Source organism: Danio rerio, chromosome 25 (genome assembly GCF_049306965.1).
Source record: "Danio rerio strain Tuebingen ecotype United States chromosome 25, GRCz12tu, whole genome shotgun sequence".
NCBI lineage: Eukaryota > Metazoa > Chordata > Actinopteri > Cypriniformes > Danionidae > Danio > Danio rerio.
This window is the reverse complement of record NC_133200.1, coordinates 23,982,435-24,002,274: the sequence shown is the minus strand read 5'-3', so window position 1 is coordinate 24,002,274 and position 19,840 is coordinate 23,982,435. Positions and strand designations below refer to the sequence as shown.

At 33.0% G+C, this 19,840-nt stretch overlaps 1 protein-coding gene across 5 annotated transcripts in view; it reads right to left on the bottom strand.

Moving 5' to 3' along the window:
• The window catches only part of abcc8 (ATP-binding cassette, sub-family C (CFTR/MRP), member 8), a 129,631-nt gene that overhangs the window by 54,441 nt on the left and 55,350 nt on the right, over window positions 1–19,840 (bottom strand). For all 5 annotated transcript variants that reach the window (XR_012399889.1, XM_073942065.1, XM_005170687.6 and 2 more), the window contains 7 exon segments: window positions 18,794–18,834; window positions 18,570–18,715; window positions 15,499–15,607; window positions 12,948–13,064; window positions 12,769–12,841; window positions 10,069–10,174; window positions 3,240–3,272 (listed from right to left, as the gene is read on the bottom strand). Coding sequence is in view for 4 of the 5 variants with exons in the window: in XM_073942065.1 (XP_073798166.1) it covers window positions 3,240–3,272; window positions 10,069–10,174; window positions 12,769–12,841; window positions 12,948–13,064; window positions 15,499–15,607; window positions 18,570–18,715; window positions 18,794–18,834 (625 nt within the window). In the remaining variant the exon portion in view is untranslated.

Genomic DNA, 19,840 nt, shown 5'->3' with positions numbered 1-19,840 from the left:
GAGTTAACCTCTTATTAAAGCAATGCTTTTGCACAGGATATCAATTACACCACATAAACAAAAACATCCAAGCAGAAGAAAGCCAAAAAACCATGTGCGATAATGAAAGTATAATCACGTGCACACGGTTAACATTAAGCTCATTAATAATCTGTTCAAAGAATGGTTAAAGGGAAAGTGGTAGCCGCTGCTGCTTTCAAAAAATCTTGAGCTCTTGAAAATACTGTAAAAAATACCACTATTTTTCAGTCTGTTGCAAAGAGAAACAATCACACTAGTTGTCTTTTTTAACCTCCCGCTCTCCCTCGTGATGCAAATACGGAAGTAAATGAAACTGCAATGCATAGAAATTTCGCTAGTCCTGGCTCCTCAAAAGAGCAGATTTCTTTTGACCCCACTGTTAAAATGGCCAACTTTACAGCAGAAAATAAAGTGTTTACAGCCAGGTACAGAGAACGATTTTGGTTCGTATAAGTAATATTACCTTCATGACAAATGTGAGGGGGTGAATTTTTTATAACTCATCTGTTTCGTTTATATTAAGTTATATTAAGTCAGCATAATTAAGGGTGTGGCCACTTGAGAGACAGCTAGGTCTCACTGGTCGACGTCACTTCACCTCAGCTGATTCCACCTGATTAGCCATATACACATATATACCATATTTATAAATGTATTTTTTTATTTAAAATCATTTATTATTTATAATTTTCTTTAGAGCTGTAATGCTCTCCAGAATCTGACAGATTGATTAGCTGTAGGCTACAACAGTCATCTGAACTGTTGTCATACAGTGTTAGTTCGCGTTTTCCTCCTGTCATAAGAACAATGCTTAGTGGCTCAATGTATTACAATAGTGTTTTTAAAAGTCGAAACACTTTGTTGATATAGTACACAACCAAGCACATGTGATCAGAACACAAACAAGTTGCTGGTAATGGAGCATTAAGTGTTTCTCCTAAAGAAAATCCTGTCTAAGCAAAATGTAGCTCCGCTCACGCTCCCAACTCTTTGCCCTTATTTGGTCACCCTCGGTCGGTGCAATGATGTGCGAACAAAATGGCGAGGTTTGCTGCGCCTACTTGTAGCTTCTTTTGAGTTCTTCAGAAACCTATGGGTGAAGTCACGGATACTACATCCATATCTTTTACAGTCTATGTTTCTAGGCACGGTTACTTCGCACAAGGAAATGGGACACGGAAGCTTTTAAGCACTCACATGCATCACATCAGCTCTGTGTGCGACACGGTTGTCAGTGAGTGAGAATTGCCTGTGTCCGACTGTAGGTGACAGATTATCATTATCTATTTGAAACAAGCTTTTTAGGTATTTTACTAAGGTTTCACAACTGTTAACATTCTGGATTAGCTGTTTTTAATTGAACTGTAAAGCTTAATAGAATATTAAATTCAGCTACATATTAAAAAATATAAATTCAGCTGTGTGAAATGCATTTCAAGTATTTACTTAAAAGGGTGGTTCACTATCCTCCTAGGGCTTAGTGGCCACATACCCGGACAGCACATTTTAGTTCTTGTCTTATGTTTTATATTTTGTTACAAACATACAGTGCCATCCTGCAACTGTTTTGCAGCATATGAAATGTCCCAAACTCTATTTTTAACTGTCCAAAATGGGCAAAACATTTTGTTTTTACTGATAGTCAAAAAATGTTCAAAAAATGTGTGTGAGTTGATGCATTAAAAAACCGTCAAGAAAAGAACTGCTGTGTTCGAGGCAGAAATAAAGAGTTTTTTTTATTCTATTACAAAAAGGTGACTTTATTGTGTTTTATTTAAATTCGGACCATGAGTCTACAAATATGGACATCTTTTTTTCTCTAAATGTACATCATATCAAAGGATGATACTTAAGTTTTATTCTAAGTAGGTTCCAATAAGCTCAAATAGCAAAGAAAATAAAAATGCATGTAAAAAAACAGGGCCGTAAGAGGCCATGATATCATATTACAAACTTTAGTTGATGTGTAATGGGGGAAGTTAGTAAAAACATCTTAACTTTCCAGAAAGCAGCAAGTGCACTGTTGCTTAGCATCAACATACACCACAGAAACAAACTCAAAAGCGAATTGAAATTGGTGAAGGAAGCGACATAAGAAGTATAGACCCTTTTCACATTTCTGGGTTTCTTAGTAGACTCAGTGATTGGTTAGGCCATTCTATAGCTTGATTTTCTGTCTTTGAAAGCATTTGAGTTTCCTTAGATGTGTTTTGAATCATTATCCGAAATGTCCACTCTGGTTTCATCTTCATCATCTTGCTAATGTAGGTGCTGGGACTGAAGCAGTGAATATTAATTTACACTGATGAAGGGGAGAGGTTTGCTGAAAACCTACTGAGAGATTTCAGCTGCTGTCAAGGCTTTTACTGCTGAACTTGATACTTTTTCCTTGTCACTTTATTTTATGACACAAAACTATATTTGTAAACTAATTAGATTTATTTTCTTTGCATATATGGATTTCTTTGGTCGTTACCAACATCTGGGGAAAATTGAGTCAACACCACCTTTAAAATGAATTTCTGATAAAAATGATGACATGTTCAATACTTTTTTCCTCCACTGTGCACATGTATATAGTATTCAGATTAAAATAAATTGTTAGTGTATATCCTCATCATTGACCATTTTTCCAAAAAATAAACTTAACAAGTTATCAGGAGCACATTGTTGGTGATGATGTAGAAGACGAGCTACTTCATTTATAGCTAAAAGCTATAGCTATTGTATATAGATTAGCATTTTTAGTGCTTGTATTTAGGGTACAAAAGTCATGCAAGATGTAGTATATTGAGAAGATTATCTTGATGGACAACATATAATAAACTATGTTTGAACACTGAGCTTATTATTTGCAATAATCTATAAAGCCTATGGGGAAACCTTATGGGGATTTTGTCTAGAGACCCAATGTAATGCTAACAGCCGATCGAAAGTGATGTCAGAGATCCTCCTCTCAAAAATAGCACATTTATTAAAAAGATTGTATATTTTAATAATAGTAAAATGTATATGTCTAAAGCCACAATAAAGCTGATGGTGACTCAAAAGCAGAAGAAGAAAGCCATGGGATTAACGCCAACAAGCCACCACAGAGAAAAGGTTTAGTGCTGCACAGCATGACAGGATACATCCATTCAGCCTCCCCATGTGTACACAATAATTAACAAGATGCGCTAATGTTGTGTTCTGTAGCTTTGAAAGACAAAAGAACCAACCTTTCATTTCCTTCAGCATCCAAGGTGGGCATTCTGCAAAGTAATAAACAGAAAATTAATAGTTTAACAAATGAGGGGTAAATACTAAAATCCTGAATGATAAACTGTGCTAAAAAACACAATTTTAAAAAGTCACTATCAATGATCGTAAACAAGAATCAGTCATTAATATTGCATTTAACGTTTCTAAGAGGTCCATGATAAACGGTGTGCCGGAATATTGTAATATTCTGAAAGACAAGATAAAATGGTGTGCAAAACAAATCTGTGAAATGCCACAGCTTGAACTGAAATGAGCTCTGAGGCTAAACTAAATAAATCGTCCTTGAAAAGTCAACAGGAATATAAATAAGAGCTTTTCTTCTGCCTGAAGGTGTTAGCTGTGGTTGTAGCTCTTATTCTGTGACCTTTCAAAACAGAAACTATGGGACATCTACAGTAAATCCAAGCGAAACACTTCTTTTTCCAAGTTGGCATTATAGTTAAGCTAAGAATGCAGAGTTTGGCCTTAATCATCTTTTATTTGAACATTTCCACCTTCATTATCTTTGCTTAGTAATTGATTTAATGACAAATTCACTTAAGGGACAAGTGCAGAGAGCAGATGACGTGTACAGCTCCAGGAGTGATTTTTATACACCCTACTGAGAGATTAGCCAACACATGCCATTATAAAACGCCTGACATTATTAAAGGTGCCATGAAGAACTTTGAAATATGCATTTTATTCCATGTTTGACATAATCTCAACACGAGATGTGGAAAAAGGGTGGGACATCAAATGAAAAGCAAATGAGAAGGGTCTTGAAGGGGACGGGGCATGCCAGATACTAAAGAGCATTTGTGTGGTTAAGATTTAATGAGAAACTGTAGTTCGAGGTGACCTGAAAAAAATCATTGATTGATTTAGGCCGAAGTGACCAACTGTAAGCTATAGATGTTTATATCAGTTTTATATTTTTAAAAAGGAGACATTTGCACCTATGTTGTAACTAATAGTCAGTGTAAGTAAAAGTCAGTGTAAAAAAAAGTAATTAGTTATGTTTACTGGTTACTTACAAATAGTAAATAGTAAATAGTTAATGACTGAGTTACATAATTATACAAGTAACCAACTACCAGGGAATGTAACAATGGCGTTACTTTAAAACAATTTAATTTGTTAAATAATTTTAAAATAAATAGAAAACATAGTACAATAATCTACACTATTCAATGTTGTTGTGGGACAATATGAGGGACAACTATCAAATTCAACATATTGTTATAAATATTATCATTACTATAGTTGCACAATAAAACACAATAGATGGTTTAGAACTTTAAGTATTTATTACACAGACTACAACTCACAAGATTTGAGGTGCAGAGACTCTTTTTGTTCAGCTTGCATGAAAACCACTTCAATGTTCGCAATTATAGTAACGTGCGTTTTATTGTCAGTACCGATAACGGCATGGTAAAGGAGGAAAGAATAAATAATTTAATTACTAGTTACAGAAAAAAAAGTATTGCCGTTAGTAACGCCGTTTATTTATAGCGCCGTTACTCCTATCACTGGTAACAATAACACCTAATATTGACTTAATCGTTAATGATTACAGATTAAAAAGAGAACAAAGATTTAAATGAATTTAGCCTATTTACTGCTACATATACTGCTATCACTAAATTGTGTTGTAGATTACCTTAAATGTAGTCATTTTAAGCATTTACCTGAAAGTCCTGCAATCTTTGACATTAATTTATAATATTATTGAAAGTTTAAATGCATAAATGTCTAAGTGGTGTCTGAAATGAGCATTTTTCTCAACCTTGGTTTATGTTCAGTTATTTTACTTTAAAGCCAATGGAAATAACATTATTTGTTATAAAAGGAAAATTACTAAACCTACACCAAATAGCATAGAATCACCAAGAGGCGACACTGTGTTGTTGTTTGGGAAACAGCCACTAAATGCCGCTTGTGTCTTGCGGTGGCCATTTTGGAATGAAAATTCCAATAGAAAAGCAGCACGAATAACTAACACTAGACAGAATGAATGACATTATTGAGTTAAATATGAGTTAAAATATTATATATATAAGTATAGTCTCAGTATAAATGAGTAACATTTTAAACAATATCTCAATAGAAACCAACAATTTCCAAAATGTTTACTATATCTGGTATCTTTCACTTATAACATGAAAGTAAGGTTAACAAAACAACTTTGATTACGATTTAATTTTTTTAACTTTACTCAAATTAGAGTGATACAAAAAGGAGTATACCCCACAACAAAAACTACTTTATCTAGTTTGTATGGGCTCCATGGTGTCAAATGACATCATTTGAATGAAAAAATGATAAATTTATGTGTCAGAATTCAAACATTTTGGACAAAGTGACTTTTTACATAAAGCTTTATTAGTCTGTCTTTAACAGACAACACTGAAAAAAATACTATATACTATTATAATATAATACCGCAAAAAAAAGTACTGTCAATCTGTTATCAACAATTTTTTTAAAGTCATGTTAATTAAATTTAACGTGCCAGTATTAATTTGTATTATGACAGTGCGTAAACTGTTAAAGCTATTAATTTCACCTAAAAGTGAAAGTTTCAAGAAAACAAATATGGTTAAAATGTATTAAACAAAACTGTAAAATTAACTATTAAAAGTGCTAATAATCAACAGTCTTTGATTGTAAGTGTTGTATTGTCGTCTTTCAGGTTGTATTTCAGCTTTATTGCGCTTTTTAAACGAATCAGCTGCTTGCCATCGCGACAGCAATAAGATCCAATAGATGGCCGATCACTTTCACTCCAAAATGGCGGAATCGGCGCTGCTGTTGCAATGGAACGTTCTACTGAGTGTCACCTCTTGGTGATTCTAAGCTCTTTGCCCACACACAAAAACCTGATTAAAAAAATGCTAATTTTAGAGGAAAACTTCATATAGCACTAAGAGTTTTCTGCATCTGAACTCTTCATATATTTTTAGTTTTCAACAATAGATGTCACAGGAAAATAAAGCCAATGTTTACTGGCCATAGCTGTCAGGGATCAAAGACTACTTAGCTTATCTATTACATACAGTATTATCGCAGCTATTTTTGATGTTTAGGGAATGACAACTTGAGATCAAAAGCTGTGAGAGTCATTTGTCTGATGAACGATTCAGATAAAAGACCTTTTCTTCCCACAGTGGCTGATACTCTCTGATCATCAGCCAAAAAAAGGTCATGTTCATGAACATTCACACGTAAAAACCATTTCCTTTCCAATTAGAAAACCCCCACTTAACCCAGCTCATTTTTATACTGGAAGAATAAACATTTGCTTTTCAAGATCAGCATTTAACTTAAAAAGTAGATTACCAGAAAACATTATGCGCTGACTTTGTAGATCATTTTTAGAGCAAGTATATATTTAGATTCGCCAAGTTACAATAGCCATACTGGACACATGTATTCAGCCATGTGGATATTTGGATATGGTATCTCAAATGTCTTTGAAATAAAGCATTATTTAACCTCAAAATGAAATTGAGATATTTTATCAATACACTGAGATGTTTTAATCCAATTTGATAGAATCCTGATCCTACGCTCAAAGTATCCTCTTAAAAGGATGATTTTTTTTTTAAAGCATTAGAGTTTGATTTGATTTTGGTGTCTTTTAGTGCACAAGAACAAGTCATTCTTGAGTCAGGCCTGCATGTTTGAAGATCCAAACCAATGGGGTTCCTTTTCACATGTCAAGCAAACTATTTTGGACTTTCATTTATATATGATGATCAATGTTTATAATTTAATTAAAGTTTAAGTTTAAGTGTTTCATAAACTGATGATCTACTGGGATTTTCAAACACGAACTTCTCTAGGGTTTACAGAGAACGGTCTGAAAAAGAGAAAATATCCAGTTCTGTGGACGAAAAATGCCTTGCTGATGTCAGAGGAGAATGGCTAAACTGGTTTGAGCTGATAGAAGGCAACAGTAACTCAAAAAAACCACTTGATACAACTAGGGTATGCAGAAGAGCATCTCTGAACCCACAACATGTTGAACCTTGAGGCGGATGGGCTACAGCAGCAGAAGGCCACACCGTGTGCGTCTCCTGCAAGCTAAGAACAGGAAACTGAGGCATACTTTGAGCCTATTAGTATAAATTGAGCATTGTGTCCATGCCACTGCCTACCTGAGTATTGCTGCTGACCATGTACATCCCTTTATGACCACAGTGTACCCTATCTTCTGATCCAGCAGGATAAGGTGCCATGTCATAAAGCGTGAATCATCTCAGACTGGTTTCCTGAACATGACAATGAGTTCAAAGTACTCAAATGGCCTCTACAGTCACCAGATCTCAATCCAATAGAGCACCTTTGGGATAAGGTGGAATGGGAAATTTGCATCAAGGATGCGCAGCCGACAAATCTGAAGACACTGCATGATGCCATCATCTCAATATGGACCAAAAATGTCTGAGGAAAATTTCCAGTCCTTTGTTGAAACTATGCCACAAAGGGTTAAGGGAGTTCTGAAGGCAAAAGGGGGTCCGATTTGATACTAGTAAGGTGTACCTAATAAAGTGGCCAGTGAGTGTATATGTTGAATTTGCAGTGTGTGTATCGGTTGTAATATGAAACAAATCCACACTTTGCTAATAAAGCATTAGCGACAACAACAAGTGACAACAACAATACCGCATACTACACCATTGTTTGTATTTGTGCCCTCATGTGACATCATAGTTTTCACAGATTAATTTTTGGGTGTTAACACAGAGATGACAATAGCAGCTTTTAAAAAAATTCCCAATTTGTTACACTATTTTCAGATTAATGCTTTTTCAGTCACAAAACCAAAATTATCATTTACACAAAACAAGCAAAATGCATAATAATTTCCTGTTGTTGGCAAAAAAACAGCCACTCATTCTTTAAAGCCCACTCATTTCAATGAGGCTTCTTTTCTATCCTATTCATGCAGCACTCTTACAGGTTTATAATTTTAGATTGTAATCTAAAATATTTTAAGAGGATGCACATTGTCTGCATAATCCCATTGTTATCTTAAGTACCCCCTTTGATTTGGCTGGTCGTTGCCATGGGGGACTGGTGCTCGAACAAACACCCTTCTGTAGTGTGCTTGACCCAGGATGCATTTTTTAAAAGAGTGTGCTAACATCAAAACACAAGCCTCAAATCAACATTGTAATCACCAATAGTCTACAGGATAAAGAACAGGTGACTAGTTTATGAAGGGCCCTTAATATGATAGTAGAATGAACATCACATCCTCTGTTAGACCCTAGAAAGTCAGGTGTGTGAGATGGAGAGACCAGTTGGTTTCTAGTGCTCTAAAATTAACAACACAGACAACTTTGTATTGTTGACAGCACCTTGTTAGCCTTAATCCTCTGACATTTTAGGCATTATGGGATGAAGTAACATATGAAATTTCTATCAATGACCTTTGAATTAAGACATTTATGAGGTGATCTGAGATTGTTTCACTGTGACCACACTGGTAAATTGTATACGTTCAAAAAAATGCTTGTGTTTTTACTTGTTTAAACTACTTATTTAAAATGAGCTGAAACAACACAATTCTTGAGATTTCATTAAGACAACTTAATTTTTTTTATGTTCAATCCACATGAATATACATGTGAAGTTAACTTAATCGTTGGGACAATAATGAATTGTGTGGAACCCTGCATTTTTTTACAGTGCAATGCATGTGAAAGTATTTATGCTGTAATTGTGTCATGTGACTGATGTGAGTAAAGTGAGGTGAATTCTGATTGGCTGTACATTTTCCTCAGAAGAAACCAAATAAGACATAAGAAGAGGAATTGACACATGATGTCATTCAATCGCTTTAACAGAGGTAACAAACAAATAAAATTAATTTATGTTAAAGTCATTTTGGTGGCACAGTGGCTCAGTGGTTAGCACTGTGCCTCAGAGCAAGAAGGTTATGGGTTTCGGTCCCAGCTGGGTCAGTTTGCATTTCTGTGTGGAGGGTGCATGTTCTCCCTATGTTGGTGTGGTTTTTCTCTGGGTGCTTCGATTATAGACTTGCACTATAGATGAATTGAATAAACTAAATTAGCCGTGGTGTATGAGTGTGTCAATGTGAGAGTTTATGAGTGTGTTGCTACTGGAAGGGCATCCACTGTGTAAAACATATGCTGGAATAGTTTGCAGTTCATTCCACTGTAGGGACCTAAGCCAAAGGAAAATGAATGAAAGTAATTTCCTAACTAAAAGTGTTCTCAAACTGCACTTAAGTAGTTATTTAGATGCAGAAGAAAAGAGATTTTGTTGACACTTAAGTGAACTTTTGCAGTAGCTAGACTAGAAAACATTTGAAGACATTGTATTCTTCTACCGTACATAATGGCATAGATTTAATATTTTTATCTGTCATTAGAACATAATTTTTAGTTTTAGTTTTAATGTTACATAATTGAACCCTTTTCTTATTAAAATTGAAAATGTAAAATTGAATGTTTATGTTCATGTATATGATGATAAGCATTAAAAATAAATTGAATAATGTTCACACAAACTTAATTATAGCTTTGTATATTAAGCATGCAATGCGGTTTTGTCATTTGCCAGTTTAAATGTTCAACTTGGATAATTTTAGATTGTCTTGTATTTTTTTCAGCTGGGAAAAATTGATCCGTCTAAAATTGATTAACTGTGCTGTTTCTCAGTGTTGTTATTTTTTTTATAGTTGTAGCATGACCTTTAGTCGCAGTGCTGTAAAATGCTCCACAAGTTAAATGCAAGAAGTAATCATTTAAAGAATTTCTGCATTCTTACCTGTTCCATATAACTGTGCCGGAGATCTTCTGCATCTCGCCTAGTGCAGCAAGCAACAGAGAGGATTTCCCACAACCCACCTGGCCCACTATCATAGTTAACTGACCTGCAGAAAGATTTAATAAAGAGTAAAGTCACAAAATATATAAATATTATAAATAATATAAAAATTTGTTTTTGTGTGTATATATACTGTATATATACAGTTGAAGTCTGAATTATTAGCCCTCCTTTGGATATTTTTTTTTTCTTTTTTTAAATATTTATAAAATAATGTTTAACAGAGCAAGGAAATTTTCACAGTATGCCTGATAATATTTTTTTTTCTGGAGAAAGTCTTATTTGTTTATTTTGGCTAGAATAAAAGCAGTTGTTAATATTTTAAAATCCCATTTTAAGGTCAAAATTTTCAGCCCCTTTAAGCTATATTTATTTTACAGTCTACAGAACAAACCATGGTTATACAATAACTTGCCTAATTACCCTAACCTGCCTAGTTAACCTAATTAACCTAGTCAAGCCTTTAAAGGTTACTTTAAGCTGTTTAGAAGTGTCTTGAAAAATATCTAGTCACATTTTATTTACTGTCATCACAGCACAGATAAAATAAATCAGTTATTAGAGATGAGTTAATAAAACAGTTATGATTAGAAAAGTGTTGAAAAAATCTCTCCGTTAAACAGAAATTAGATAAAAAATAAACAGGAGGGCTAATAATTCAGGAGGGCTATTAATTCAGGGGGGCTAATAATTCAGAACTCAACTATATATGATGTTTTTATTTTATTTATTTTTTATTTTATAAAATGCTGTTGAAAAAAAGATAATAATAGTATAAGCAAAAGAAATGTTTTACCAATGAATAAAGGTTTAAAATAAGCATTTTCCCAAGACAATCATTTAAAAAAAAAAAAAGTCAGACATGAGCCTTCAAAACAATTTCAGAGAAAGGAGGTGGGCCTCGAACTACAAAAGTTGAGAACGCCTGACAGAAGCCATAGTAATACTGAAAATTTAGCACCCCTGTCAACTTTTAAAAATAAATAAAACAATAGGAAAGGATTTTATTTTTAAATGATTAAAAAAAAAACTCAAAAACTTGAGTAGGGAGAAAATGTTTACATACGTTTTGTTTATTTTTAAATAAATTATTAATTCATGATTTAACGTTGAATGAATTTGTAGACAAGTGTACGGAACCCCGGAAGGGACGTAGTGGAGGAGAAAAAAAATTGGCTGGGTGAAAAAAAAAAAATGGGTGAAAGAAAAAAACAAAACACTTCCTGTTCACTGCACTCACGTAAACCCTGCCGTTTTTGCCGAAATTCTCCCATATTTTACCATTCTACCCCACTTTCTTTACATTACTGTGCGTCGATCGTCGACTTTCATATGCTACCTCTGAACCAGTGAATGCATGTATAAGCGCTGACTGACAGACGCGCTCCATACAATAAACTGATCCCAGATCAGCGTCTGTACACGCCATTTACAGTAGAGCGGGTGTATGTTTAAACAGACAAATACACTAATAATATAAAACATCTCCGTCCTGCATGTTTTATTTTAAACAGCTTATTTTCTCTTAAATGAGCACAAACAGTTTCTAAAGTAATGGGATGCTTTCATTATAGATCTGTGCATTCTTACAGACACACCTGTTATCAAACTAAAAAAAACATGAGATTCATTGCTGCTCACTTGTTTGATAACAGAAGTGTCCCTTTAAATGGTGCGTACATACGCTGATCTGGGATCAGTTTATTGTACGAAGCGCGTCTGTCAGTCAGCGCTTATACATGCATTCACTGGTACAGAGGTTGCAAAGTGAAAGGCGACGATTAGCGTACAGTAATGTAAAGAAAGTGGGGTAGAATGGTAAAATATGGGAATTTCAGCAAAAACGGGAGGGTTTACATGAGTAAAGTGAACAGGAAGTGTTTGTGAAGAAACAGTTTTGCGAGAGAACGCAAAACATCTTTGCGAGATAACGCAAAACTTTGCGAGGGAACGGAAAACTTTGCGAGAGAACGCAAAAACTTAAAATATATATATTAATATAATATTATATTAAATAATATAAATATATATTATCCTCCCACCCATTTTTTTCTTTCACCCATTTTTTTTTTTCACCCAGCCAATTTTTTTCTCCTCCACTACGTCCCTTCCGGGGTTCCGTACAAGTTAACCTGCATAAAATACAAAATTACACAAAAATATAAAAACTTAAATAAAATAAAGTACAGATGAAAACAAAAGAACAAAGATAAAAATGAAATAAATGTTTTTTCTGAAGTCTAACAGCATTTAGGCACAAAAATTCAACATTCGAATGCAAAATATCACTCAAACTTTGTAATAAATTATATCCAAATGGTTTAAGTTAGCTTGAAATTGCACAGTCAGAGGTCTTAAAAACACATCTAAATAAAAATCTTTCACACTATTAGATTAGTGTTATGGACTGTGCTTTATGATTAATTATAATCCCAATTTGACATTGCAGATCCTATGATGTTACTATTGCAGATGTGCACATTGTAATATTGATGCTGAAATGATATATTGTGCAGCCCTAATTTAGATTGTCATGAGAATCTTAATTTATAGATGAATGTAGGTGTGTGTTTTTGGTAGAAATGAGAAAGGAAAATCCCAAAACCAGATTTACTAGCATCTCTATTTATTTTGACTCACCAAAAGGAATCTTAATATTCACATTGGACAACGTTGAGGTTCCTTCAGTCCAGCTGAAATATCCATTTGTTATCTGTAATAGACAAAACACAGAATGACTGTTATTATCATTCTCAATAAATTCTTCACATAGCTCAATTTCTCATTTCCTGTCTGGGTATAGAAATAACCTGTCTCACCTTGATGCAGATATCTTCATCCCCCACCGCCAGCACCTCGTCCTCTTGCTCGCTCTGGAGGGCAAAGCTGTTCCAGTCCTCTCTAACAGGGCGCTTACGGTTCACAACCTTCAGAGGCTTTATTAGAGGTGAGAAAAACAACATATCTAATTCAGCTCAGCTTGAACAGCCTCTTATAGTGTGATAAACTCTCCATGCCTAACAATACTATGATACTACAAACATAAATCATGTATAACCACAGTCCTACATGACAATATAGGCCATCCAAATGCAATATGGCACTGGTTATGGCCGGTTATTGTGGAAGAATAACTATTAAAACAATAGTTTGGGAAAAAAATCTCTCCCTCTCCCGGGCATGGTTTTAAACCTTTGAGTTTCACAAAAGAAGATCTTTTGAAGAATGCTGGTTGCTTGTACCCATCGACTTCTATAGTACTCAAAGAAAACACTATGGAAGTCAAAAGGTGCCAGATACTAGCATTCTTCAAAATATCTTCTATTTTATACTATGGTCTGTTAAATTCTTGATTCTGATTGGCTGGATGGTGTGCATTATTTTCTTTGAAATTAACAGGTAGTTCTAGTCAGTTTTGATCATAGTTTGAAATAAACGCGCTTCTACCAAATGTTTGTAGTTACCATATAGCAACTCACATGTGCTGCACATGAAACCAATGAGAACAGTTAATGGCGGATAAGAAATCCACAAAACTATGTAAAATACTCATCAATTATGCTACAAAATCAACTTTTAAGAGTTAAGCAAGAATGTAGTTATTTAAAGTCAAATCGGCAGTTTGGAGCTCATATTTGCATAATTCTCTAACATAATATCCACAGTGATGACAAAATAGGTGATTTTGCTGACATTTTAAGATTATAAGGCTGAACAGCATGAAATGCCATCAGTCTACAGAGATTTCCCAGTATTTCTCTGGTGCAATCAAGAGATCACAATAATTAACCCTGAAAAAGCCAAAGCAGCGCAATCACTACCAGACTACTGTTGTGTTTGCAATAAGGAAAAACTCTAAACACATGCAGACATTTCTTCTTTCCTTCTTTTTACTAAACTAGTCTGCAGTAACAAAACAGGAGACTCATTAGAAACAAACAGATGGCCGACCAAAAAGTATACAAAGAGTGGAGAACACAAAATACATACATTTCTGATATTTGAGTCCCATCTCACACTCAATACACTACAATTATATTGTATAAATAGAGCACTGCTTTTAAAAAGAGAGAGGGAGAGATAGACATAGAATGTCACTTGCCAGGTTTATAAAGATTTGCTGAGCTGTAGTTAGAGTTTTTCCCCTCTAAGGGCTTATTATGAGGTCTCCGTCACCATCTTGTGGATGGACAACGTCAACCGTCTTTGCTCTGCTACAAAAAAAATACATTCTAGGCTAAAAAAAGACTCAAAAGTGCATTGTTGTCCAACAGCTGCAATATCTGTCAAACTGAAGACCTGCCACTCATGTGAGAGGAGTAATACACAAGAGTGAAGAGGCTGTACGAGTTCTGATATAGCAGAATATAGCGTGGTTATCAGCCAATCAGATTCAAGAACCAGTCAGTCAACTATTGTATAAAATCATTTAACACATGGAAAGCAGTTGATTATCCCTTACATGTTTAACAGAAGAAACTCACAGGTATTGAACAAGTGAAGTAATTGATGACAGAATTAGTATTTTTGTGTGAACTGTCCTTTTAAGAGCTATTCATATCAACAACAGATTTTTTATTAAAATAATGAATATCTATGTATTTTATGTTGTCTCACTTTTCACATTTTTGCCTAAATAGTACATATCTACATATTTCATTTATAAAACATTTAACAAAACAGATTTTTAAAAGTTAACCTGTGATAAATGTATTCATATCTTTAAAGAAAAAACATGACATTGAAGTACTGTATGAAGTAGTTTTAAAAGCCTAAAGTATGTATCTGAAGTTTGAATAAATAACATATACAAAATGGAATATTTTATTGTCAGGCTGTAATAATAGTAATAGTAATAATAGTAATAATAATAATAATAATAATAATAATAATAATAATAATAATAATAATAATAATAATAATAATAATAATATTATTATTATTAATAATAATAATAATAACAGTAATAATAATAATAATGATAATAATAATATTTATAATTATGATAAAATAATAATAGTAATAATAATAATATTAATAATAATAATAATAATAATAATAATAATAATAATAATAATAATAATAATAATAATAATAATAAAATCAATAAAGTGTATAAATTGATTGTTTATTTATACAACAAAAATAATATAAATAATTTAATTGATATTTTTTATATCAAGAATAAAACAAACAATTTTATAAATGAATGAATGAATGAATGAATGAATGAATGAATGAATGAATGAATGAATGAATGAATGAATGAATGAAACAAAACATTTTATTTGGTAACAGTGTGACATTTTAACTGTCGTTTCTTTTACTCTTGGTGAGAGTAAGTGTTTATGATGAACTGACTTGACTTACCAGTGCCTGATACTTGTTGTGATTGGTTGAATTAGGGACGACAGTTGCTCTGGGCTCCTGTTCACCTCCAATCTCATCACAGGAGAAAAACTCGCTGAGCTTCTGAACACTGGCCGAAAAAACAAATCAAACAAGAAAAATCAATACAGTATATCGAGTGATATTCCATCACAAAAAAGGACACATTTCTTCTTCCTCAGTTTGATCAAATACCAAAATATAAGCCCATTTTTTTCTGACAGGGCTCATAAAAAAACTGAATTCAATTAAAGAAATAAGGGAAAAAATACATTTTCGTGGAAGAAAAAAAAAACCCTCTTTCATGATAATCCTCCCACGGTTCTCCAGAAAAGGAAGGGTTACTCACAGGTAAAAAAAAAATTATAATAATAAAATAAAAAACACTTAAAGACAAGACGACAAGACAGAAGACAAGACGATTTCAGACTTCATATCCTACACTTTCTTTACAACTAAACCCCACCATCACAGTTATTAATGTCTATACTTACCACAACCCTCAATCCAACCTTCATTATTATTGACATCTACACGTTCCCCAAACCTAAACCCAATCATCATAGTTATAAATGTCTACACCTACCACAACCCTAAACCCAGCCATCATCATTATTGACGTCTACACTTTCCACAAACTTAAACCCAACCATCATCATTATTAATGTCTACACCTTCTCCAAACGTGAACCCAACCATCATCATTATTACCGTCTACACCCTCCCAAAACCAAAACCCAACCATCATAGTTATGAATGTCTATACCTACCACAACTCTAAACCATACCATAATTGTTATTATCTACATGTTCCCCAAACCTAAACCCAACCATCATAGTTTTTGATGTACAGCCAGAAATTGCAGAGGCTGTCAAACTTGATGTGGTCGCCATTGTACTGTTATTTGCAACCACAGGGGGTGACGCCGAGCAGGCTGTCATGACAAAACGGATGAAGTGTGTGAGCTGCATGGTGGAGTTGCTAGTTAAATAAATATAATAATATATTAACTGAATGGGTTGTGGATAAACTTGGAGAAGACTCATTATTAAAAATATTTGGTGAAAATGTACTCTGGTAAGTATTTCCGCCAACTAACCAACAACATGTCGTTGTGACATCTCGCATGGTTCAAAAGGAATTTGATAACTGCAAGTTACTCTAATTTTAATTTAAGTTAAGCCCCTTCATGATACGCCCCCGTTTTGCAGTCTGCAGACGGATACACTTGGAGCTAATGGCTGTTTTTGGCTAGCATATTTCTCGCCCTGTCTTCATGTTTCAATTGATGTTACGTCAATCTTCAAATACAAAATGCACTTTCAAAGCACCTCATGGGACCTTTAACTAAAAAAGAAATGGATAGAAAATCCATCTTTGCATGTAACCTATTACATACCCTTCATCCCCACTCTAAAATAGAATCACAGTCCAACATCGAGAAAATAAAACAAGATTTGAAGGCTATACGTATATTTTATGTTCTAGTCTAAAGCACACTGTTGCCAAGAAATGATGTTGTAAAGTCAATGGAAGCAACTGATGCTATCAGGAAAAATTCTGATCTCTAGCAGCTAGTCAATTTCCTTCTGGTGCCAAGTCATATATATAGAGTCACATATGGCCTGTTTTCCAGACAGCTCTGATCAACGACCTGTTTGTACACTATAAATACAGCCTTCACTCTCTAAATGTGTTCCACGTCATTGGGTTGATGAGTTTTAACCCAAGGCACACAGACACACATTTGCTTCTTCACAGGAGAATGTATCTGTGATGAAGAGTGAAAAAGATTGAAACAGGCAGGAGCGATTCTTTCTCTTCCTGAGCGGTTAATTAAAATCTATAAATCCTAAACTCTTGCTGTTGGTTGTATCACTGTCATATGTCTACAGCAAAAAGCCAAACAGAAATTAAGTGGTGCATATAAATATGGTTTATTTTATAAAAGTCTAATGGATCATATTTGAAATGCAATTTTAAGGCCTCTGAATTATTCATTAACTGCTGAGAAAAAACTGTTACATGCCTGCTGTCATCTGCCTTATACACTGTAAAATAATATCCATAAATTAGCAGTTTTCTGTATTTTGTGATTCATGTTTTTATGTATGCTTTTGAATTGCATTTCTGAGACATTGATCTTTCTTCCAACAACTTTTAACCTTAAAAAGTTGGAAAAAGTGACTTTTATAAACATTTTCTAATAGTTTAAAGTGATATATTGTCTGGGCTTTGTTGTATAGTAAGGTACAAATGCCTTAAAAACTGTTCACAACTACAGTGTAGTACTAGCTAATTAGCAAGTTTATTTTTTATTGTTATAAAGAACTTAAAATCTTTATATGATCTACAAACCTAATAACTGACGATGACTGGTGTGTTGTGTGTAGGGGTGGCACATAACTGATAATGATTGGCTAAGAATGCAGGTGACATATTCAAAGGTGTAGATGTAGCCACTAAGCACTAAAACTAGTTTAGTAGTGTTCTGACATGCATGAATAATGAAAAGAAGCAAAACAACTAAATCATGTCAGTAGATTTTGAGAGTACTTTACACTCATATTTCCATTTTATCCGTGGAAAGATGTTATTTTTATATTTTATAAAAATATATGCTTTAATTAACACTCTAAAACTAATACTGTAAAATGTCAACTCTATTATTATTATTTTTTGCATTTCTTAAGCAGCATCATTATTTATTTTTATATTTTATGGTTGGCCAGTTGTGGTAAATATTATATAAGTTCCACTACAGAAATGATAATATTTATGATGAAATATCTAAGTTGTACTTTTTGTCTCTCACATTGTCCCACATATATATATATATATATATTTATATATATATATATATATATATATATATATATATATATATATATATATATATATATATATATATATATATATATATATATATATATATATATATATATATATATATATGTATACTTTTTAAGTAAAATTCCCCAACATTGGATAACTGTCTGTGATGAAACCAAATGAAATGAAGTGTATCCTTTTCCATTGGTGTGTATCTGACCTGACCAGGGCTTTGACAGTGGATCGCACAACACTGGACAGCAGAAACAGAGGAGTGACCAGGATATGGAAGAGCGACAGGGAGGCAAAGGCCACAGCAGGAGACAAATCAGCATCGTCAGACAGATGCACATGAGCCACGAATGTCTGTAAGAATAACATTTGATGTTTTACTCTGCTATTTCAATAAATCAACAGATCGTATGTAGAATTCCTTATACTTACAACGAGTACTGCAGCAATGGGAATAGCGGTGTTCATAAATACTGTGAAGACAAACAAACAATGCGGTTATTTACAAAAAATTAAGCAAAACAGAAATGTTGTTTACTCAGTAGAATATACCATGTATCTTGTTAAATGTATGTCATTAATAGTAAATACATTTTGAGATGTAGTACAGCTCCTCTACCATTACTTAAGGTGAGCAAGTAAATTCCTTAAAATGAGTATAAGAACACTGACACTAATCTAGCAATACTATATAGCACCAGATGTATCTGTAAGCACAATATATTATTGTATTTCTGTATGTTATTCTGAATCTAGGGTTCAAATTTGTACTCATGTCTCAAACAGCTCTGAGAGAAGATTATATAGCTAAATAGCTAAAGAGTACATAAGTTTAAGAGAGGGATATTGTAAAAATTGACCAAGCAAAAAAAAAAAAAATGTAATAAATATTTGCCACATAAAATAACATGTTTAGATATAAAATATCTATGTTTAGAATAAAATATGCAGATAAGTAGAGTTATTGATGTTATAATTATGTTTACAATTATGTATAAAAATTACAAATAAAATAAAATATGTGTAAACAGATTAAATAAATGAAATAAATATGTGCAGATAAAAATTAAATAAAATATGCAAATAAAATAAAATATGCATTTAAATAAAAAGTATGAATGCATATGCAAATAAATAAAAACATAAAATATGCAGATAAATAAAAAAATAATGTATGTGTATGCAGATCAATAAAATATGCTGAAAGATCAAATAAAATATGTTTATATAGATAAATGAAATGAAATGAAATAAAATAAAATGATGCATGCGTATGAAGATAAATAAAACACAATAAAATAAAATATACAGGTAAATACTGTATAATAAAATTATGTAAGCCTATGCAGAATAATACAATCAAATAAAACATGCAGATAAAATGAAATTAATGTAAATAACTTTAAATAAAATATGCCAAATAAAAAATAGATGTATGTATGTTATATGTATGTTATAATTGTGTATAAAATGATGTAT